Here is a 24,391-nt window from a genome sequence, read left to right on the forward strand (position 1 = left end):
TATATATAAAATAAAAAATATAGGGAGAGCGAGACAGCGGGAGATAGATTGTTTATTTATTATAATTCATGTATTTTTGTATCCAGGTGAAGCCTCTGCTGGAGGTGACTCGGCAGGAGGAGGATTTAATTGCGAAGGAAGAAGAGCTGCAGCTGGTGAAGGAGAAACAGATGCAGGTTGAGGAGCAGCTCCAAGACTACGAAGCTAAGCAGAAGCAGGTAGGAGCCTTCCTCTGGACTGAACTTCATGTTTGGTTGTAGTTTTATTGAGAAATGTAAGAAAGGTCCATGAAACCTGAGTTGTGTTTCTGACTCTGCTCTCAGCTGAACGCAGAGAAGTTGGCCCTGCAGGAGCAGCTCCGGGCAGAGACGGAGCTGTGTGCCGAGGCCGAGGAGATGAGGGTTCGCCTCACCACGAGGAAGCAGGAGCTGGAGGAGATCTTGCACGACCTGGAGTCCCGCCTGGAGGAGGAGGAGGAGAGGGTGAATCAGATGCAAACTGAGAAGAAGAAGATGCAGCAGAACATTACGGTTGGTCATATTCTGCTGTGGTGTCAAACCTGTTATATTTTTTATTTATTTATATTTTTAATGTGTTAACTTTCTAAATTATTTTCATCCAGGACTTGGAGCAGCAGCTGGATGAGGAGGAAGCAGCCAGACAAAAACTGCAGATAGAGAAGGTCACCACAGATGCAAAGCTGAAGACGCTAGAGGAGAACGTTTTGGTGCTGGACGACCAGAACAGCAAGCTCACAAAGGTCCCAACCCAGAGCAGAAGCTAGCAGCTTAAAATGAAATGAACATTTTGTAAAATACTCACGTACCGCTTGAACAAAATGACAAATTTGGTTTGTTTATTTATTTTATTTTAGGAGAAGAAGCTGCTGGAGGAGCGACTCTCTGAGTTCACCACTAATTTGACTGAGGAGGAAGAGAAGTCCAAAAGCCTGCAGAAGCTCAAGAACAAACATGAAACGATGATAGCAGACTTGGAGGGCAAGTGCTTAAGATTTACTTTTATAAAAGGAGGTGTTTGCAATTCTTTAAAAAATGTATATCTGATGTAAACACTTGCAGACCGACTGAGGAAGGAGGAGAAGATGCGTCAAGATTTGGATAAGAATCGTCGTAAACTTGAGGGAGACTCCACGGAGCTTCATGATCAGATTGCAGACCTGCAGGCCCAGATCGCTGAGCTCAAAGCTCAGCTGGCAAAGAAGGAGGAAGAACTGCTCGCTGCACTGGCCAGGTCAGGGCAACGTTCTCTGTTTGCTTCACTATAATAAAATCACATTTACCGTATTTTCTGCCATACACGTCGTACTGCCCGATAAGTCACATCTGTCCAAATATGTCTAAAAAAGTGGGAAAATCCATAAATATGTCAAATTGCTGTATACGTATAGCTTCGATTATGCGTCACTGCTGATGAGTCGGAAATGTGGGCCGGTGTTGTGCTGAAAATCGATGGGCTGCCAATTGCCGGCCGCCGGAGTGTGCATGGGAGGACTTTAACAAGAATTTAACAAGATTAACACTTAAAAACAATTATTTGTTTGCTCGACATTATAGCAAAGGTGTGTCTCGGTCTAACTTTTCCTTAATAAATGCACTTTGACGTCAAATCAGCTGCATTTCAAAAGCCGAGACGCGGAAACTGGAACGCGCAGAGAGACGACTCGCTGGGCATTTATTTGAAACTTAACAAGATAAGCACCTAAAACAATTGTTTGTTTGCTTGAAATTATAGTAAAGGTGTGTCTCAGTTTAACTTTTACTTATTAAATGCACTTCAGTGGTCAAATTAGCTGCATTTCACTGGGGCGGCGCAGAGAAATGAAGCTGATTTGACGGTTGCTCCAGGCAAGCTGGACAAAGGTTATGGTTATGGCAAGCTGATTGTGTCAGCAATAGCCACTTTTACCTATTGCATGACGCAAAGGCATGCCATACTACTCGAGTGCCTTCTAATGACTGAAAATGGTAGTGTTCAGTATTTTCAATCAGAATAAATGAAAACTGTCATATCAGTCAAAAATTAGTTTATAAATATGGAAAAAAATCCATAAATAAGTCTCTCTGGTGTATAAGTCGCAGGGCATGCAAATTATTCAAAAAACTAACTTATAGGCCAAAAAATACAGTATTTGCAGGAACTGGGGTCCCTTTACGAGTTTTGCACTGATTATTTAGGTAATAGGTGTCAAACCTGAGGCCCACGGGCCACATTAGAACCGTTACTTCATCTGGCCAGTATGGGTCACTGAGCTGAGTGTGCACAGGACACAACCCACGAATGCTACAAACACTGGAATATACTGCATGCTGCCATCCCTGGAAGAAGACTTAGGGCGCCGCTACACTTCAGCTGCTTCTCATCCATGCAAATTGGATTTTTATTTGTGGGGAAAAAAAGTCTTAAAACAAAATAGATTTGTGTTTGAATCATTTGATGTCATGTTTGAGTCCGCACTTAAAACCCCATGCACTCTACTAAATATTAAAACCAAAGAACTACATAAATTCTGCTAGAGCGAATGGTGCTCCAGGTAAAGAATATGATGCAACTAAAACTTCTGATGTTTCCTTTTCACACAAACATTGACTTAACCCTTGATTTGAGCAAAAATGTATTTTGTTAATATTTATGGATGAATGTAACTTATGGAGGGGTGTCAAACTCAGTTACTGTACCTTAACTTTATTTCCTTTAACTCCAGGATTGAAGAGGAGGCAGCAGCAAAGAACACGGCCCAGAAGAAAATCAGGGAACTGGAGGTCCAGATCTCAGAGCTCCAAGAAGACCTGGAGCTGGAGAGGGCTGCACGTGCCAAGGTGGAGAAGAACCGTCGGGACCTGGGAGAGGAGCTGGAGGCCCTTAAGACGGAGTTGGAGGACACGTTGGACTCTACTGCAGCACAGCAGGAACTGAGGTGCTGCTTATCAACGACGTCTAGTCCTCTCTGTCAACACGGCAGGGACATCATGAAGAATCAGACAAGTGACGTCTCTCATTTTTACTTTTTGTTTTTCTGTCCAGGGCCAAACGTGAGTCAGAAGTGACTCAGCTAAAGAAGACTCTGGAGGAAGAGGCCAAAACTCACGAGCAGCAACTGGCTGACGTGAGACAGAAGCACAATCAGGCATTCGAGGAGCTCAACGAGCAGCTGGAGCAGGCCAAAAAGGTACTGGACACCGCGCTCGCAGGAGAACGCCATCGCCAAAGATCCAGAGAACACTAACGTGCATCTTGTGTCCCTCCGGCAGAGCAAGGTGTCTGTGGACAAAGCCAAGCAGGCTCTGGAGAGTGAGTGGAATGAGCTGAAGATCGAGCTGAAGAATCTGACGCAAAGCAAAGCAGACTCCGAACAACGGCGCAAGAAGGCCGAAACCCAGGCTCAGGAGCTGCAGGTGAAACTTGCAGAAACTGAGCGAAAGAAGCAGGAGGTCACGGAGAAGATGAGCAAGCTGCAGGTACGAACGCGGCGTTCACCTGGATGGAGGACAGTTTGTGAAGGCCAGAATATGAACCTCTTGTTGTTTCTCCGTCCAACTAGACCGAGCTGGACAATGTGAACGGTCTCCTGAGTCAAGCTGAGGGCAAAAACATCAAATCCAGCAAAGACCTGTCTTCTGTGGAGTCTCAGCTACAGGATACACAGGTAGAACAAAGTTTTAGTAGAACAACTTTTTTAATAGTCGTACATTTAAATATTAATCTGAAATTAGAAAAAACAGTAATTTCTGGACTATTGAGTTCACCTGACTATAAGCCGTACCCACTAATTGTACATATATAGGCCGTGCTTGTCTATAAGTCGCGGGTGTCCATGTCAGAAATATTTACACAGAAAGATAAAAAAAAAAACGTTTTAATTAAATCTGTAACAGTAACATACACAAAGATATAGTGCGCAGAGGAATCCCTGCTCCACGTTCTTTCCTCCTCATATCGTCGGTCCACTGTGACCTTTTCAGTAATTTCATTGGTCGTTTTTTTTTTTTTTTTAACCTTTTATTTATCCAGGTAGTCTCATTGAGCCACGAGAACTCATTTTCAAGAGAGACCTGTTTAGGGAGCAGATGGGAGTTAAGGGCCTTGCTCATGGGCCCAGACTGGGGCAAATGAGGATGGGGGCAGGTGTGAGTGCTTCACCTACCCCACCCACATTTTTGATGTTGTCTGTACCGGGGCTTGAACCAGCGATCTTCCGATCACAGGCCCACCTTCTCGAACTTCTGCGCCACCACTCCCCCATAATTATTTATTTAAATATTCAGTCAGCCACTGATTGTGCAAGTTCTCCTACTTAGAAAGATGAGAGGTCTGTAATTTTCATCATCGGTACACTTCAACCACGAGAGACAAAATTAGGAAAAAAACCCAGGAAATCACATTGTAGGATTTTAAAATAATTTATTTGTAAATTATGGTGGAAAACAAGTATTTGGTCAAAAACGAGCAAGATTTTTGGCTACCATGGACCTGTAACTTCTTTAAGAAGCTCTTCTGTCCTCCACTCATTGCCTGTATTAATGGACCAGTTTGACTTCGTTATCTGTATAAAAGACACCTGTCCACAGTCTCAAACAGTCGGACTCCAAACTCAACCATGGTCAAGACCAAAGAGCTATCGCAGGACACCAGGAAGAAAATTGTAGACCTGCACCAGGCTGGGAAGAGTGAATCTACAATAGGCAGGTTGGTGTGAATAAATCAACTGTAGGAGCAATTGTAAGAAAATGGAAGACAAACGAGACCATTGATAATCTCTCTCGATCTGGGGCCCCATGCAAGATCTCATCTCGTGGGGTCAAAATGATCATGAGGACGGTGTGCAAAAATCCCAGAACTACACGAAGGGACCTAATGAATGACCTGCAGAGAGCTGAGACCAAAGTAATAAAGGCTACACACTACGCAGAGAGGGATTCAAATCCTGCAGTGCCATGCATGTCCCCCTGCTTGTACATGTCCAGGCCCGTCTGAAGTTTGCCAGAGAGCATATGAATGATCCAGAAGAGGATTGGGAGAATATCATGCGGTCAGATGAAACCAAAATAGAACTTTTTGGTAAAAACTCAACTCGTCATGTTTGGAGGAAGAAGAATGCTGAGTTGCATCCCAAGAACATCATACCTACTGTGAATCATGGGGGTGGAAACCTCATTCTTTGGGGCTGTTTTTATGCGAGGGGGCAGGACGACTGATCCATGTTAAGGGAAGAATGAAAGGGGCCATGTATCTTGAAATTTTAAGCCCAAACCTCCTTCCATCAGTGAGAGCATTGAAGATGGAACGTGGCTGGGTCTTCCAGCATGACATTGATCCCAAACACACCGTTCAGGCAACAAAGGAGTGGCTCCGTAAAGAGCATTTCAAGGTCCTGGAGTGGCCTAGCCAGTCTCCAGACCTAAACCCCATAGAAAAATAGTGAAGGGAGTTGAAAGTCCATGTTGCCCAGCGAGCCTCAAAACATCACTGGTCTAGAAGAGATCTGCGTGGAGGAATGGGCCAAAATACCAGCTACAGTGATGAAGACTTACAGGAAACCTTTTGACCTCTCCGATTTTTCTGCCTGGATTGTTGAGCATGCATCAGGATCTTTTGACCTCTCATTGCCAACAAAGGTTATGTTACAAAGTATTCATTTGAACTTCTTTCTTATTGACCAAATACTTATTTTCCAGCATAATTTACAAATAAATTCTTTGAAAATCCTCAATGTGATTTCCTGGATTATTTTTCCTAATTTTTTCTCTCATGGTTGAAGTGTACCGATGATGAAAATTACAAACCTCTCATCTTTCTAAGTAGGAGAACTTGCACAATCGGTGGCTGACTAAATACTTTTTTGCCCCATTGTATGCGAGCGCTTGGGTGTGACGAAGCTAAATGTTTCTTGTGGCATGAAGCTCGTTAGCCTGTCAAATTATTATTATTTTTTTTAAATCCATAAATTAGCTGCAGCATTGTATAAGCCACAGGGTTCAAAGCCTGTGAAAAAAGTAGCGGCTTATAATCCAGAAATTACAGTAATTATCCTAATCTTTAAACACGCAATTTCTCATGAAACGTCTTTTTTTTCATCATAAATCTGAACAGTGATAAATTTATTTCATCTTTGACTAAATTCAACTGTTGATCAATCTGACGTGTGAACTTTAGATTTTTGCCTTTAAATAATCACATTTTAGTCAGAGTCAGAGTTTGTCATTCGAGATGTTATTTAATAACTAAACCCTGAACAAGAACTTCTCACTGCAGGACTTCTAACAGTGCAAATGCTCGAACAGTGTCCGTCTTTTCTCACGTCGTGCTCTTTTAATTTGCTGAACTCAGGAGCTGCTTCAAGAGGAAACTCGTCAGAAGCTGTCTCTGTCCACCCGCCTGAAGCAGCTGGAGGAGGAGCAGAACAACCTGCGGGAGATGCTGGAGGAAGAGGAGGAGAGCAAGAAGAACGTGGAGAAGCAAGTTTCCACCCTGCAGGCTCAGGTCTGTACAAAGCGTTCAGAGCTGGTGATCACCCTGAACTTAACTTGGTCAATAAAAACTCTACCGTTCAACTTACTTTTTCACTTCCTGTCCATTTTCACTTTGCAGCTGGCAGATATGAAGAAGAAGGTGGAACAGGAGGCCTCGTCTCTGGAGGGAGCAGAGGAGAACCGCAAGAAGGCGCAGCGGGAGCTGGACAACCTGATGCTGCAGCTGGAGGAGAAGACGGCAACCTACGACAAGCTGGACAAGACAAAAACCCGTCTGCAGCAGGAGCTGGATGACCTCCTGGTGGATCAGCACAACCTGAGGCAGGTCGTGTCCAACCTGGAGCGCAAGCAGAAGAAGTTTGATCAGGTAACACTTTGTTCAAAACTTTAATGCAGGGGTCCCCAAACTTTTTCCTGTGAGGGCCACATAACTTTTCCCTTCTCTGGTGGAGGGCTGGAGTCAGTTTGTAACAGAAAAAGTGTGACGATTGCAGGAGTGCCTAAATGTAAAAATTTATTGTTTTCCAGAAAGCACAATCAAATAACCTTCTCTGGGTTCTTCACAGAACAAAATTCAGGAAGTAAATAACATTATTTATGAAATAAATAATAACCAAATAACCCTCTCTGGGGTATTGACAGAGAGGGTTATTATGATTATATTTTTTATAGTCAGAATGACTCATTCAAGTCAGAAAAGTGAGCTTACCTTTGTATGTTCATCAGTGTGAACTGTGGGCCTGTATCTGGCTGGTGAGAAGTTGAATCTCAGGTTCCATTCTAGTCACTGCCAGTCTCAAACACTGATGCAGGTGTTCATCTGTCAATCTTGATCTCATTGGAGTTTTCAGCAGTTTCATGCGTGAAAAGGTTTGCTCGCAAATATATGTGCTGCCAAAAAGTGTGGACATCTTCCTTGCGTGTTTTCTGATGTTAGGGTATGTGTCGTTTGGGAGGGCGGCATAGAAGTCAATGAGACCGCTGGGCTTGAACGCGTCTTTCAGAACATCACAGTTCTGTAACTCGGCCAACTCAAACTGATAAGAAGGCTGGGCTTCGTCAATGTCGGCAACAAAGGGGTTCTGGAAAAGACGGATTTCTTTTGCATAAACATGTAGTTCATGGAATCGCGCACCGAACTCTGCCTTCAGCATTTCCAGTGCTTCCACTCACTTTTCAGCTGGAAACGGGACCGCTGGGTTCTCTGCAGAGAGGTTTTGTGTAGCAGGGAGATGGATGAAGCTGTGCTTTTTCACGTGTCCCAAAAGCAGCTCTAGTTTCACCTCAAATGCTTTTATGTGGGAATACATTTCGCAAATGAGTTTCCCCTGGCCTTGTAGCTGCAAGTTAAAGCTGTTCAGCATTTCTGTCATGTCTGTTAAAAATGCGAGGTGCCATTTCCATTCTGGGTCGATCAACTCTGGCACCGTTTTGTTTTGTGAATGAAGAAATGCGTTAATTTGAGGTAGCAGCTCGTAAAAACGCTTCAAAACTCTGCCCCGGCTCAACCATCGGACCTCTGTGTAGTACAGCACATCGCCGTGCGCAGATTCCAGTTCAGACAGGAATTCTTGGAACTGCCTGTGTTTAAGTCCCTTTGCTCTGATGAAGTTTATGCATGACACCACCACCTTCATGACAGAATCCCAAGCCAACACTTTGCAGCACAGTGCTTGCTGGTGAATTAGGCAGTGAACTTGTAGCGGGGCGGTGAGACCTCGTTCTTCCATCTCCCGGTTCATGCGTCCTATTAGACCCTGAGACATGCCCACCATATTAGGAGCCCCGTCAGTTGTGATGCTGGCCAGCTTTGACCAGTCCAGGTCCAACTCTTCCATGGTTTGATACACTTTGCCGAAAATATCCTCCCCCGTCGTAGTCCCTTTGAGACTTTGGAGGGCTGCCAGCTCCTCGCAGATCTCAAAGTTTGCACTAACTCCACGAACAAAAATGAGCAGTTGCGCGGTGTCCTGCACGTCCGTGCTCTCATCCAGTGCTAATGAAAAAAATTCAAATTCTTTCGTCTTCTGCTGCAGCTGGGCATATACATTACCCCCGATTTCTTCAATGCCTCTGGTGATTGTACTCGCTGATAGACTCACGGCATTAAAGACATCTTTCTTCTCAGGACACACCTCCTCCGCGACAGCGTTCATGCATTTCTTGACAAACTCTCCATCAGTGAAAGGTTTACCGCTGCTTGCTATCAGTTGAGCAACCCGAAAGCTGGCCCGAACAGATGACTGGTTCAGCTGAGCTTGGTGTACAAATGTATTCTGCTGAGCTAACAGTCCACTTTTTAGCTTTGAGAGTTTGTCTGCTCGCATTTGGCCTTGCAAGCTAGCATACTTGTCTTTGTGGCGGGATTCATAGTGTCGCCGCAGATTATATTCTTTGAATACTGCCACCGCCTCTTGACAGATGAGACAGACAGCCTTTTCTTTGCATTGAACAAAAAAATAATCGTTTGTCCACTGCAGGTTAAATGCCCTGCATTCTGAATCAATTTTTCTCTTACCTAATCTTTTCGCCATTATTCCGTTCTCTCTTTGCGAGGGGCGGGTTTAGAATTTTTTTTCTGGGGGTTGCCAGATAGGGGCACAGACCACAGAAGGGTGGAACAGAATGTCACGTTATATGCGTGTATGAAATAGTTATTAACTTATGTATTATAGTATTATATTACTTAATAATGAAAATAGTTCATAACTAAGAAACATTTTATTGCAAAAGTCCAACTTTATTATCAAATACAAATACACATATATGAAAAAAATTCTAAATGCTCTCTGGTATTGTTCAGGGGGCCGGACCAAATATGGTCGGGGGCCGGATCTGGCCCGCGGGCCGTAGTTTGGGGACCACTGCTTTAATGTCATCTCATATTTTTCTTTCCCGTTTGTTTTATTTTGCCCAAACCAGTGGAGTTTGTGGCTGCTGCATCAAAACCACTGGTAGAACATAACGTAAAAACTGCACCAAAGTACAATTTTTACCTAAAATGTCAGTCATTGCAAGAATGAACCTGCCTAGTTAGAAGAACTAAAGATTCATGTGAATAAAGACCTATTAAAAAAAAAAAAAAAGTTGTTTAGAAGAAAAAAACATTCACTGAAGTGACTGTGTGGAGTTACTCAGACTACAAGCATGTCTTAAAGACATAAAAACCTGGATGACCCTTAATTTTCTCATTTTAAACACAGACAAGACTGAAGTTTTGGTTTTTGGACCTGAGCACCTTAGGAATTAATTTATCTTGCTTTCTCCCTCCTTAGATGGCATTAATCTGTCCTCCAGCTCTAATGTTAAAAATCTTTGTGTTATTTTTGATCAGGACATGTCTTTTATCCCCCACATTAAAAACATTACTAGAACTGCCTTCTTCCACCTGCGTAATATCACTAACATTAGAAACATCTAAAAATGATGCAGAAAAACTGATCCATGCATTTGTCACGTCTAGACTGGACTATTGCAATGGTTTATTATCTGGGTGTCCAAATACTTCTTTAAAACGTCTTCAGTTGATCCAAAATGCTGCTGCCAGAGTCTTAACTGGAGTTAGAAGGGGAGATCATATTTCTCCAGTTTTAGCTTCTCTCCATTGACTCCCTGTCAAATCCAGAATAGAATTCAAAATCTTACTTCTAACCTACAAAGGTCTCAACAACCTGTCTCCATCTTATATTACAGATCTTATTGTTCCATATTTACCTAACAGAGCACTTTGCTCTCAGACTGCAGGTTTACTTGTGGTTCCTAGAGTTTCCAAAAGCAGAATGGGAGGCAGATACAGTATTTCAGTTATCAGGCTCCTCTCTTGTGGAACCAACCTCCAGTTTCTGTCTTTGAGGCTGACACATTGTCCAGTTTTAAGACCCATCTGTCTATCATGGTGCACCAAGATTCATAACTGGCTGCAACTACCATACCCACCACTGCACCCTGTATTCACTGGTTAACTGGACATCATTAACTTCATGCACATTCTCTCACAGGTACATTTTCATCTTTAAATCACTTCTCAGTCTGCTGCCTTCATACATCTCCTCCTACATGTCTCGGCGTGAGTGCAGCTACAGCGTGCGCTCTCAGGACATTATTACCTGCAGTGTTCCCTCAGTGAGGACTGAACTAGGCAAAAGGACCTTCTCCTACTCTGCTCCTGTTTCCTGGAATATCTTACAAAAAGATCTGAAGCTCATTATACATATAAGTTCATGCTACATTATAAGATGCTGTAAAATACTAAAAACGGGAACATGTAGGAACAAACGGGAACTAGAGATAAAGGCAGCTCGAGGGACATAATGAACCAAACATTTCAGGCATGTTCATGTTTTTATTATTTTACCTTGTTTCATAATGTAGCTTGATTTTATTGTTTTATATCACTACTTTTATTTACTTTTAATTTTATACGCTTTTTATTGCTGTTTGTTTTCTGTACCTCATCTGTGGTTTATCTAAATCAGGTCCCTCTTGAAAATGAGTCCTCGTGACTCAATGAGACTAACCTGTATAAATAAATGTTGAATGAAGACTGGGCTTAAGTACACTGATGAAGATTCTCGGTCATCCAGGACTTGGTAAATAAAAAAAATTTTAAAAAGGCAACTGGACTTTATTTGTGAAGACGTTTCACTTCTCATCCGAGGAGCTTTCCCAGTTCAGTGAAATGAGGAGTGCGGGATTTAAATTATAAAGCAGAGATGTTCTGTAAGCTTTCACAATGCAGACTGACACATGCAGATTGACCTCTCACTCTTCACAATATAGGATTGTTAAGGTCTTTGTTAGTCCCACCGAAAGACTGGGCTTAAGTCTTTCCTTTTAGATAAATCCTATAGTTGGGGTCAGCTTGTGTTTCCCGAGTTATCCCTTAGTTATGCTGCTATAGGGTTAAACTACTGGAGGACAAACTGACCACATTTCCTCTCTCTGCTGCTGTCTTTACTTGCTCTGCTCTGTATTTGTAATTATTTCTGTCCTTATTAAGTGTTTTTTTTTTTATCTTTCCTCCTATAGAAAGTACACCTGGACCTGTCATTCTGTGTTTTTGTTTCTCCTTCCTGTCCTCTCAAAACCAGCAGGTCAAAGCAGATGGCCGCTCGTCCTGAGTCTGGATCTGCTGGAGGTTTCTTTCTGTTAAAGGGAGTTTTTCCTTTCCACCGTCTCCTTTGTGCTTGCTCAGGATGGGAGACTGTGACAAAGTGAAGATTCACCACAATCTGCTGTTGCTTTAGCTAAACTTTTACTAATTGGCTTTTATAATGTATGTAAATGATTCTGTTCAGTGCCCTGAGAGGACTTCTGTTGTGACTTGGAGCTATAGAAATAAACTGAACTGATTTATTATCCGGTGGGTACTTGAATTCATCCTCATCCTCTTTGATCCTCAGATGTTGGCAGAGGAAAAAGCCATTTCCACTCAGTTTGCTGCAGAGCGTGACAAGGCTGAAGCTGAAGCCAGGGAGAAGGAAACTCGTGCGCTCACTCTGACCCGTGAGCTGGAGACCCTGACGGCTCTGAAGGACGACTTGGACCGAGCCAATAAACTGCTCAAAGCTGAGATGGAGGACCTGGTCTCCTCTAAGGATGATGTCGGCAAGAGTGTAAGCAGAGACACCGGACAGTTGGTGATGAGAGCTGTGGATCTGTGAAAACTACTGTTCCTTTGTGTCAAAATGTGCTTTGTCAGCATCAGAGGTGAAGCTCCTCTGCTCTGTTGTTGTTGGCAGAAGTTAGAACTGAAGTGTTTCTCTGAAACCTTTCCAGACTTGTCAAGGCTCAGTCTAAACAATTACACACCGTCTGCAGGTTCATGAGCTGGAGAAGTCGAAGCGTGGCATGGAGCAGCAGCTGGAGGAGATGAAAACTCAGCTGGAGGAGTTGGAGGATGAGCTCCAGGTCACAGAAGATGCCAAGCTGCGTCTGGAGGTCAACATGCAGGCCATGAAGGCCCAGTTCGACAGAGACCTGCAGGCCAGAGATGAGCAGGGAGAGGAGAGGAGGAAGCAGCTCGTTAAACAGGTGGGACAGCAAACGTTTAAACCGTTTGGTTTAAAATGTTAAAGTTTCACATAAAAGGAAAAAAGAATTATCCTTTGGTCTTTTTCAGGTGCATGAAATGGAAACTGAGCTTGAAGATGAACGCAGACAGCGTTCTCAGGCCCTTTCCTCCAAGAAGAAACTGGAGTCGGACCTCGCGGGCCTTCAAGCACAGATCGATTTTGCAAACAAAAGCCGTGATGATGCCCTGAAGCAGCTGAAAAAACTCCAGGTAAATCGAAATAATGTAGATAACCCACGATGACGAAACTCGTTTTTAAACTAAAGTCATCTTGTTTTGAGAAGAGTGTAGCGAATTGGATCAAACCTTGTAAGCTTGAACTGAATTGAATCTGTGATGCCTTAAAACAATATGCGTTCAATGGCTGCTTGGTCTGCAGCAGTTTGCTGATCAAGTCTTTCCTGAGTGTTCTCCAAGTGCAGATACTGCTTTGTCTTTTTGACAGTCACACAAATGAGACTGCCCAGAAATTAAAAGGTGTTCCCTGTAGTTCAACATCTTGCTTCTTCCTCAAGTCCAAGATCAATTCTTTAATTTTAGTTGTGTTCAGTGACAGTTCTTTAGGATATCATTCTCTGTCACTAAATCTCATGGTTGTACGAAGTCTAGTAAAACCTACTACAGTGGTGTCATCGGCAAACAATAATATTGGAGAGATGAATTGACGCAGTCGTAAGTGTACAAACAAAACAGTAGAGGACCAAATTCATGCTCTATAATCCAGATAAAAATCCAGCAATGTTTAGTCAGATCATCTGGACGGTTTGAATACAGTAGAGGACTTGGCACACAGCCTTGAGGGTCACCAGTGATGAGTGCATTAAGAAGTAGAAGCCAAGTTTAACTGCCTGTTCATGTTTGTGAGGATGTCGGTGGTCAGAGCATGTTGGTACAAAGCTGAGCAGTTTGTAACGCAACATGTGAGAGTTGACTGAGCTGTGATCGATGAACTCTCTCCCGTAACTGTCTGTGTTCAGAACAATGTGCAGTGGATGCAAACTGATGAACACAGATGTTTAGACTCTCAAATTTTAGGGAATGGAAACAACGTCTGCTGTTTTTAGGCAAAGAAATGATTAATTACAGCTAAACATATTGGGAACCAGCCAACAAAGGTTTGTCTTGTTCCAGCTTTGACTTGCAAGTCTAAAAGAGAGGAGTATCATAAAGTCTTGGTGGCTGTCTCACACATGCAAAACTATTGTAAACATTGGCAGCAGGCAACAACGATGCCTTTTGAATGGAACGAAAAATGTCCTGGATAATGTTCAAAAATGTGACCTGCAGTGAATAATGTTGGAGTCCTGATGTCTGAACTCCAGGCTCAAATGAAAGATCTGATGCGGGAGCTGGATGAGCTTCGTTTGTCCAGAGATGAAGCGGTCAACAGCGCCAAGGAGACCGAGAAGAAGGTCAAGTCGTTGGAGGGAGACGTCCTACAGTTCCAGGAGGTAGGAGTCAGTGGAGACCAGCAGCTGAACGGTTCGATGATGGAACATGATGCTTAAAGATTCAGACCACAACTATAAAGTTACATAATAAATACATTATAAAGCAGCACCTTTGGTTTAGGTAAGACTTTCTTCCACATACTGTTTGATTAAACAAATTTGAATGTTTGCATTAACATCAGCTCGAGTCAAGTTGGATTTATGTAAATGAAGCACAAACAACCAGACAACTAAACTGGAACTTAGATGGTTTTAGTTTTTGTTCAAACTTGAGCACATTATGACATCACACATTCAGAAACTGACGCCATTGAACTTTGTGCACCATAGTCTCCTATCCATCATCTGTGACAGAGCACAGACAACCACATGGTTTACCTGAGAGTCAGTAGAGCTTTAATGAATGTGTGTTTCTGGTCTTTGTCAGGATCTGGCCACTGCAGAGAGAATGAGGAGACAGATTCAGACTGAGAAGGATGAGCTCCAGGAAGAGGTCAAGAGCAGTAACACCAAGAAGTACGAACCAAATGACAATTCCTTTTGCAATAACTTTAACTTTTTTCACTTGTACTGAATATTCATGTTAATATCAACAAAAACTAAATGTTTCATGTTTCCATGCTCAACTTGTGTTTCCTGTCAGTTCTCAGCTGACGGATGAGAAGAGGAAGCTGGAGGCTCGCATCACTCAGATGGAGGAAGACATGGAAGAAGAACATCTCAACATGGAGATGGTTAATGATCGTCTGAAGAGAATGACCCAGCAGGTTAGATTCCCAAGATATCCTGTTTGTCTAACTGTAGCTGCTGCTGCTGCTGGGATTTATTTGTAAGGGTAAAGGTTGGTGACTTATCAGAAACGGTCACATAAAACTACAGAAAATTGAGATTTGAAGTGCAAAGCATCAGTGCAGTGACTACTCTGCAGAAGAGAACTTCAAGGAAATGCTTAAAGTACTTTTCTTGTGTCTGACACCAGAATGAGCAGCTGACCTCAGAGCTGACCACGGAGCGCAGCAACGCTCAGCAGCTGGAGGGCGCTCGCTCCCAGCTGGACCGCCAGAATAAAGAGCTGAAACTGAAGCAGCAGGAGCTTGAGACCTCCATCAAGTCCAAGTACAAGTCCACCATCGCCACGCTGGAGGCCAAGATCGCTCAGCTGGAAGAACAGCTCGACGTAGAGTCAAAGTGAGCAGCAGAGAGTGTAGTTTGTCAGTCTGCAACACAACCATGTGACATTTTCTGAAGCCAAACTATTTTCATCAATCCAACAAGGTAAAGTCAGGTCCTCTGTCCAGAGGACTTGACTTTACCTTGTTGGATTTATCTACCTGGATTACTGAGCATGCATCAGGATATTTTCATCAGTCTGCACTCGGTATCTGACAAATGGAAAACTGAACTTTGAATCACAAAAAAGGTTCAGTCATGTCACCTGGACCAGTTTCTTTAAGGGAGAAACATTTTGTCTCTCATCTGAAAGACTTCATCCGTCTGTGGCCTGCCAACAAGATCTGAACCATAAATAATCCTCACTGAGGTGTTTTTGAAGTCAACTTCCTGTTGAAATCCCAGAAACCAGCTTCTAACCATCCGTCCAAAACAATCAATCATCATGTAAAATGTTTTAGTCCAGATGGCCAACTTGCTACTCACAGAAACAGCTTGAGGACAACCAAGGTCAAAGTGGTTCAGAAAAAGTGTTGTAAGCTCTATCATCCAGGTAGAAACCAACAAAAGAGGTTGAATCATGTAATCTGGACCAGTTTCAAGAGAAATGTTTTGTCCAAAAGACTTCATCAGCCTGCAGTTTGCCAATCCAGATCTGTCCCATGAATTGGTGTCGTCAGGCTTTTTCTGTGAGTAGCAAGTTGCCCATCTGGCCTAAAACATTTGATTGTTCTACAATGATGGTTGATTGTTTTGAATGGATGGTCCCTTGTTTGCATGTGTTGGAAGCCGGTTTCTGGGAATCTGGGTTGTCTTGAAACACATGAGTTATTTATGGCTCAGATCTGGTTGGCAGGCCACAGACTGATGAAGTCTTTCAGACGAAACATTTCTCCCTAAAAGAAACTGGTCCAGAAGACATGATTTAACCTTTTTTGTGATTTATTTACATGGAAGATTGAGCTTGGAGACCTTTTTCTGAACTTTCTATCATTTTGTGCATTTATTCAAAATGTAAGAAAATGTATAGTCTTATTTTGTTAAATAATCATCTTTTTTATTATTATTAATTGGTTAAGGCACCTTTGGCAACAATTACAGCTTTGAGTAATTTTAGGTTTGATGCAACCAGCTTTGCACACCTGGACTGGAGGTTTTTCTACCATTGAGTTTTATTTTTTAGTTTTACAAAGCTTCTGAAACTTGGTCTGGATGGGGACTCTTGGTGAAACCATCTTCAGGTCTCTCTCCAGAGATAATGGGGCTCCTGAGCTCAGTTCTGAGGAACAAGTTTTACTTTAGGATATTTCTGGTCAGGGATAAGTGAAAGCTAAATGGATCAACGTACAGCCTCCAATAGGGCTGAACAATTAATTGCATTTGAAATGATATCACGATATGATAAAACAAGATTTTTAATCGCAAAGGCTGTGGTTTGACTGGTCGTGTGATCTGGTTACGTCACTTGTGAGTAAACGAAGCAGAGCAGGGAGTGGGAGAAGTCAACACTGCGCTTTAACCGGTTGCACAGTGGCATTAGGCTCGACAGAAGCTGACACATCTGAAAGTTTGGTACCAAACAGGAGCAGTACGTCCGTTTGAATTATTTTGTCTATAAAAAAAGAAGCCGCTGAGCAACAACATGTTGTGCAGAACCTGCCTTGATGCTGTTGCTACCTCTCAAACACCACAAAGCTATGTACGATAGTTGCACGGCTAGAATGCCAATGACATGTGCTTCAACTTCAAGTAAGCAAAGTACCAGTCGACAGGGATCACTGACCAAACGGTTCAAAAGTGTTACTCCGTATGAACATAATTCAAAACGGCACGCGGAAATAACTCGAGCAATAACGGAGTTCATAGTGAAAGACATGACGCCCATTAATACAGTGACCAGGCCTGGGTTTACAGCTTTGGTAAACACAGTGGATAAACGGTACAGAATGCCCTCGCACACATTTTAGCCAAGTTACTATCCCGGAGCTATACAAAAAATGCAGAAACAGAGTTGCAGCGGAGCTGAAAACTGATGAAACGGATTTATTGCTCGTGTTCGTTGAAAAATACATGAGAAAAAGACGATGAAAAATAATCTCGTATTAAATCGCAATATTGAGGTAAAAAAATTGCTATTGGAATATTTTCCAAAATCGTTCAGCCCTAGCCTCCAATCACTGCTGCTGAAAGCTGCCCTATAGCATGATGCCATCCCCACCGTGCTTCACTGTTGGGATGGTTGACATGTATCTTTAAGAATGGAGGCTTCATCAGACCAAAGAATCTGGTTCCTGCCAGTCTGTGTCCTACAAGCAGCTTCTAGGTGTCTTGCACAGATGAAAGGCTTCCATCGGGTTACTTTTGTCATAAAGCCCAGATCAGTGGAGGCCTTCAGTTCTGGTTGTCCTTGTGGAACTTGCAGTAATCCCAGCTCCAAACAGGATCTCTGAAGTCAGGCTGATCATTAGGTTCTGGGTCACCTTTCAATAAATACATCTCCCTTGACTGGTCGGTGTAGCTGGGCCACAAGCTCTTGGAAGAGTCCTGTAAACTTTCAGTCGGCAGAAATATTTTGTAGCCTCCCCCGAATTCATGTCTTGTAACGATCCTGTGTCTGAGCTCTGCAGGCGGCTCCTTTGACCCCACGGTTTGACTTTTGTTCTGATATGCATCATCAGCTGTCTTCTATAGAGGAGTGGGTGTGTTTCCAAATCCTGTCCAGTCAGTTTGATTTGACACTGGTGGACTCCACTCGAAGTTTAAAAACATCTCAGCAGGGATCAAAAAAAGTGGAGAACACTGGAGCTTAATTACAAGTGGTGTTGTAGAAGATCTACATTTTAACATTACTGGATACGGAGTTTAAATTGCTGTGAAACTACATTTAAATGATTGCAGTGTTTGGCTGCAACATAACAAAATAAATGGGTTTGAATAATTTCTGAAGCTCCTGTGTTTTGTCTTCACATTACTGTATTTTGTGATTTGTCTTATTATTTTTTGATTCCAGGGAGCGTCAGCAGTCCACCAGGCTGGTCAGGAGAACAGAGAAGAAGCTCAAAGAAACGCTGCTGCAGGTTGACGATGAGAGGCGCAACTCTGAGCAGTTCAAAGATCAGGTACTTCACGTTTCAGATTAATAAAGGATCATCTTGTTTTTGTTGTTTGTTGTGAAATATTTCTGCCACATGAGGCCTAAGTAAAAACTGTCTTTGCAGGTGGAGAAAACGAACGTTCGACTGCGCCAGATGAAGCGTCAGCTGGAAGAAACTGAGGAGGAGCTGACCAGGGCCAATATGAACCGCAGGAAGCTGCAGAGGGAGCTGGAGGACGCCAGTGAATCAGCAGATGTAATGAACCGTGAAGTCAGCACTCTGAGGAGCAGGCTCAGGTAGAACCAGCTCACATGAACGAGCCACGCTGATGATAGCATAGGTGTCATTTTACATTAGAGAATTTAGACTAAGGAAGAAGTATATGTCACTTTGTACATGCATCAAATTTGTGCTGTGCCTTTCTTTGTAAAACTTTTTTTCTCTCTTAGACATGGTGACTTACCTGCAACTGTGCGAATTGGCATTAACCGCACTGGTCTGGAGAGCGATGAGGATGGGGACCAGTCTCCTGCCAAACACGGCACTGAGTGAAACGACAAGGAGAGCCATGAAAAATGCTTTTGATTACTGTCGACATAAAATATGTTTCCAAATAAACCGATTATAAGCCAACTTCCTCTTACAAAAAGCATTTTTTTATTACAAAGGTTTTACAAAACCCTCTCTTTCTACATTAATCCTGAAATTGATGATGAGTTGCATTTAATTTCCCTCTGGGATTAATAAAGTATTTTTGAATTTGAATTGAAATATTGTGCATGTAACAAATCATTACAATTTGCGATATCTGAGCTTTTTGCAGGGTTATTAATGGGGAAATTTGTGTTTTGCACATTTTCCAGAACTTTTTGATGCAGTTATTTGCTTGAATTGGTATTAAACTCTGTACTTTCTGCAGCATGTTGTCATGTGAATTATGAAAATGACAAATGCACACAGTGGGGGCGGGTTCAGATTCTCGTGGTATAGATTTTGTATTGGTTTGACTATGGTTATTTTCTTACTGGTGATGGGTCATTATGTAGTAGCTGACTCGTTATTTCTGTGCAACATGCAGGGTTTCTGCCACTTCAGAATATGGCTTATTTTTGTACTATGCCTCCTTGCATTCTCCAACATGTAATGTTTATGATGCCAAGATTGTCAGCCTATTCTAAATTTTATTAACTGCCTTAATGCAATAAAATAAAATCAAGCACATTTGACACTTTCAAAACTTGTGTAGTTTTTTGTTTGCAACAAACGAAACTTGAAAGCTATTAAGATGATCTGCTTATGCTTAAGTGACCCAGTCAACCCTGGACACTCCTGCTCCTTAGATAAATATTAACTGATTTTTATGTATGTGAATGTTTCTGTGCACCCAAGGACGACTTCTGTTGTGAATTGGTGCCATAGTAAATAAAATGAATTGAATTAATCTTTTGAGAAGTTCAGGAAGGTAAAATATGCCACTTTGACAGTTGGTTTACAAGAAATTCAAAGTATAATCTGACCTAAATTCAGAGGCAATCTTTAACCATAGATCCATTGTGTTTAGCTTTTTCTGATGTGCATGCGTGCAAACGCCCCCATAAATGGCTTTTGGCGGTTGGGAGTCGGCAAGATGGCAGATCTGGCAGAAGTCTTCTTCTGAGCTCGCACCCTGCTGCCCCAGAATTCAAGTCCAGTACCAACATCAACTACAGGTCCTTCTCAAAAAATTAGCATATTGTGATAAAGGTCATTATTTTCCATAATGTAATGATAAAAATGAAACTTTCATATATTTCGGATTCATTGCACACCAACTGAAATATTTCAGGTCTTTAAATGTTTTAATACTGATGATTATTCATACAGCTCATGAAAACCCAAAATGCCTGTCCCAAAAAATTAGCATATTTCATCCCACCAATGAAAGACAAGTGTTTTTAATACAAAAAACGCCAACCTTCAAATAATCTTGTTCAGTTATGCACTCAATACTTGGTCGGGAATCCTTTTGCATGAATGACTGCTTCAATGCGACGTGGCATGGAGGCAATCAGCCTGTGGCACTGCTGAGGTGTTATGGAGGCCCAGGATGCTTCGATAGCGGCCTTAAGCTCATCCAGAGTGTTGGGTCTTGCGTCTCTCAACTTTCTCTTCACAATATCCCACAGGTTCTCTATGGGGTTCAGGTCAGGAGAGTTGGCAGGCCAATTGAGCACAGTAATACCATGGTCAGTAAACCATTTACCAGTGGTTTTGGCACTGTGAGCAGGTGCCAGGTCGTGCTGAAAAATGAAATCTTCATCTCCATAAAGCTTTTCAGCAGATGGAAGCATGAAGTGCTCCAAAATCTCCTGATAGCTAGCTGCATTGACCCTGCCCTTGATAAAACACAGTGGACCAACACCAGCAGCTGACATGGCACCCCAGACCATCACTGACTGTGGGTGCTTCACACTGGACTTCTGGCATTTAGGCATTTCCTTCTACCCAGTCTTCCTTAAAAGACTTTGAAAAAATAATACCGCAACTCACCAAAGAAAGAACTAAATGAAAAACAGAGCTGGAGAGATACAAGAGACGCTGGAATCTCAAAATACATGGTCTGCAAGAAAAAGATAAAAGATATGTGAGGAAATCATCTGCGTCCTTTCAGAAATCGCACCACTGTAGTGAACCTGGTCTGACCCTTATCTGACCCTGATGACCTCAAATCTACCAGATGGACAGAGACTGTTATTTTCATTGATCTGAATAAGTCTGAGCCATCTGATGACTTTCTTTCTTGAATTAATCAAGCAGAAAAGACAATCCTCTATAATCATTACTGTCTTACAAATGTTTGATAATCAAATTGTGTTAGTTTCACTCAATGCTTACAGGTTGAAAAGAACTACTCATTTTTATTTTACATAAACAGTAAGTAATGATTTTTATTCCTCATTCAAAGAAGAAATCACCTGAATATGCATTTCTTGATTTTCTGTCTGAAATGAGCCAAGTCGTAAGTATGTGAAAGTTGAAGCTTCGGTCAACTAAATGTTTACTGAAAAAGGGATGTCATGTTTTACTATTTGGAAAGATACAACAGAGTGAGGCTCCAAAAAGTCTGCTTTTCTGCAATAATCTCTCTGTCAGTTGTTAAACAAATCTCATTCCCTGACCTCGACTTTTGATAATACCTTACGTCAAAAACCACACCTCTTTCTGGTACATCCACGAATCAGAAAGCTCTAAATTGAACCGGAAGTCGACCCATTTAAAATGTGGCAACTTTCCAGTTCAAGTGAGTTCTGAAGCAGTTCTGAAGCAGTTCTCAAAGAGTTCTCAAGTTAGTGCTCAAGGAGTTCTGAAGAGAATTCATGGAGAATTCATGGAGAATGGTGAAGTGAATGGAAGAGAATTCGAGAATTCAGGATGATCCAGAGACGTTTTGGAATTACAATTTCTGTTTGAACGACCCACGCACGACTATCTAAGGATTTCAGCAGCTCTCAACGGAGACGCTGAAAGGTCTGGAGGATTCTCTATCGAGCTGATCTATCATCAACAAGGTAACGGTCTCTTCTTCGACTAAAGTGTACCGGAGGCGAGCTGAAATCTGATGAAGCGTGCACGTTCTGGTCAACAGATATTAATTCTCTCACATAGTTCTCTGTAAGATAATCTCCATTTCATCTTAAACTCTTCTCTCTCTCACAAAACCAGTACAGATATTTTAGAAATATCTGAAGCAAAGTCCTCGTTCACCGCCGCGTGATCGATGCTCATTTTCTGTGAAACTTGTCTGTTATTATTTTCATATTTTGCCAAATTAATGTAAATGTTTGATGTTAAACTTTGATTCTGAAAATAAATGACTCCATTCATTTTGATGGGTCAAAGGTAAATAACGTCTCTCGTTCGCATTTCTGTTAAATTCAATGCACGGCATTATACAGTCAGAAAGATGAGGAACTCGTGAAATTGTATGCATATATATTTCATATATTTGTCATACTACAACAAGTGACACGTACCCACGTGACTCACTACACCACAATGGGCTTCAACTACGAATACAGTTGTTGACAACGTTCACCGACTTGGAAAACGAGAGGTGGGAAAAACTGTCACGTCATCATCCAGTTTGTCATGAGGCTTCACCGTGATGAGATCTGGAAACTCACAAAAAACTCCCAAGTTCTGCAAACAAGCTGGGATTGGCTTCAAAGAGGACTTCTGCAAAGCCGACAGAGGCTCGAGCTGCAGTGTGGCCCAAGATGGAGGAAGCACGAGCTGTGGGGAAGACCAACTACTATAAAGGTCCATTCGGCGACATCGATGGTGAAAGAGTCATCATGGACATCTGAGGAACCCACTCGACATTCTATTGATATACACCAATATAGTTATTGTTGAGTTCCATAAAGCAATATAACTGAAAATGAGAAAAGGGAAGAAGATAACGTGTTAAGATAGTTTAGTTTTATGATACAGAGTTCAAATTCCAAGAAACAGTTTTGATGTTGGTTTACAGTTAATGTTAAATATGTCAGGGGCACAGGGCTTTCAATTGATTACTTACTAGTCCAAATTTACACTTCTTTTATTTACTTATTTTTCTATCATTTATTTTTTCCCAATTATTTGTTATATTAATCATGTCTTTTTTCCAACTATAACCTTTCTGTTGTTTCAGTTAATGCTAGGGGTTTGAGAGACTATAAAATGCAAAGTAACTATTCTATTGTTAAACAATTTAAAGGCTCGTTGCTGTCTTCTTCATGAGACTCACAGCAACAGATGAAACATTTTGGTCAAACCAATGGGGGGAAAAATATATATTTTAGTCATGGTACAAACAGGTCAGCAGGGGTCGCTATTCTCTTAAATAACTTTCCTGAGAAAGTAGTTAACACTCAAAAAAATCCTTTAGGTCATTGGATAATTTGTGTGTTTGAAATTAATGAAAGATTTTTGGTTTTGGGTAATATAAATGGGTTCAATAATCACAACCAAAACAAAAGCTTAATTACAGAATTAAGCAACAGTTTAAAAGACCTGTCTCAAAGATATCTAAACTGTGATATTATTTTTGGAGGAGATTATAATCTGGTAATGGATTAGTGGCTGGATAGATGTCCTTCGAGATTTCAAAATCACCATTACAAATACATTATATTTAATTTCTGTAATGAGTTCAAGTTGAACGATATATGGCGTACTCTACATCCAGATACCCACATTTTTACATGGTTCAACCCTGATGGAACAGTTAAATCTAGATTAGATTATTAGCTTGTATCAGAGTTTACACACAATTTAGAAGTTAATTGTACTTGTTCTGCTGCACCTCTTACAGACCACTGCCTCATCAAACTCACTTTAACTCCTACAAACGCACAAAAAAGTAATAAAATATATTGGAAATTTAATTCAAATCTTCTTAAACACGACCCTTTTTGTCAAGATGCTAAAAGAACAATTGATTATATAAACAAAGGCTCATCACTACTATCAAATTGCACTACTAAATGGGAGTACTTAAAATATAAAATATGTCAAATCTCCATATCTTATAGTAAAGAATTAACCCGAATTAGTAAACAAAGAGAAACTAACATTGTAGGAGAAATTCATGATATTTGCAACAAGACTTCATTAAACGAAGGCGACAAACAAAAATTAATGCTTCTACACTCTTCACTAGATAACATCTATGTTAAAAGGTGCATGCATCCGATCAAGAGCAAAATGGAATGAAGAAGGGGAAAGAAGTTGGGCATACTTCTGTAGGCTAGAAAAACAGAGACAGGAACGAAATTCAATAAAGAAACTGATAACTGAGGACCAGGAATGTACCGATCCTGTTGGAATTAAAGGAAATTTTTCAGTTTTATAGCCAACTATACTCCTCTTCTTACTCTCATACAGATTCTGAAGCTCTCCTCTTCTTACTCTCATACAGATGCTGAAGCTCTCTTCTTACTCTCATACAGATGTTGAAGCTCTCCTCTTCTTACTCTCATACAGATGCTGAAGCTCTCCTTTTCTTACTCTCATACAGATGTTGAAGCTCTCCTCTTCTTACTCTCATACAGATGCTGAAGCTCTCCTCTTCTTACTCTCATACAGATG

At 41.6% G+C, this 24,391-nt stretch overlaps 1 protein-coding gene across 2 annotated transcripts in view; it reads left to right on the forward strand.

The window, feature by feature from the left end:
* LOC119422595 (myosin-9) overlaps positions 1 to 19,508 on the forward strand; it is a 49,997-nt gene extending 30,489 nt beyond the window's left edge. Inside the window, exons 23-43 of one of the 2 annotated variants that reach the window (XM_037689975.1) lie at positions 87 to 218; positions 324 to 530; positions 623 to 760; positions 875 to 998; positions 1,080 to 1,251; positions 2,723 to 2,935; positions 3,043 to 3,187; positions 3,270 to 3,476; positions 3,560 to 3,664; positions 6,346 to 6,498; positions 6,607 to 6,855; positions 11,891 to 12,103; positions 12,309 to 12,521; positions 12,610 to 12,771; positions 13,884 to 14,012; positions 14,440 to 14,528; positions 14,656 to 14,779; positions 14,992 to 15,200; positions 18,193 to 18,301; positions 18,401 to 18,573; positions 18,727 to 19,508. In XM_037689975.1, the coding sequence (XP_037545903.1) occupies positions 87 to 218; positions 324 to 530; positions 623 to 760; positions 875 to 998; positions 1,080 to 1,251; positions 2,723 to 2,935; positions 3,043 to 3,187; positions 3,270 to 3,476; positions 3,560 to 3,664; positions 6,346 to 6,498; positions 6,607 to 6,855; positions 11,891 to 12,103; positions 12,309 to 12,521; positions 12,610 to 12,771; positions 13,884 to 14,012; positions 14,440 to 14,528; positions 14,656 to 14,779; positions 14,992 to 15,200; positions 18,193 to 18,301; positions 18,401 to 18,573; positions 18,727 to 18,829 (3,369 nt within the window). In that variant the 3' untranslated portion in view covers positions 18,830 to 19,508. Of the gene's footprint in view, positions 1 to 86; positions 219 to 323; positions 531 to 622; positions 761 to 874; positions 999 to 1,079; positions 1,252 to 2,722; positions 2,936 to 3,042; positions 3,188 to 3,269; positions 3,477 to 3,559; positions 3,665 to 6,345; positions 6,499 to 6,606; positions 6,856 to 11,890; positions 12,104 to 12,308; positions 12,522 to 12,609; positions 12,772 to 13,875; positions 14,013 to 14,439; positions 14,529 to 14,655; positions 14,780 to 14,991; positions 15,201 to 18,192; positions 18,302 to 18,400; positions 18,574 to 18,726 lie in introns of those variants that run through there. The other variant, XM_037689976.1, reaches the window with a different exon arrangement.
* The last annotated feature ends 4,883 nt before the right edge of the window (positions 19,509 to 24,391 follow it).

This window comes from Nematolebias whitei, chromosome 16, assembly GCF_014905685.2.
Source record: "Nematolebias whitei isolate Nwh7 chromosome 16, NemWhi1, whole genome shotgun sequence".
NCBI classification, from domain to species: domain Eukaryota; kingdom Metazoa; phylum Chordata; class Actinopteri; order Cyprinodontiformes; family Rivulidae; genus Nematolebias; species Nematolebias whitei.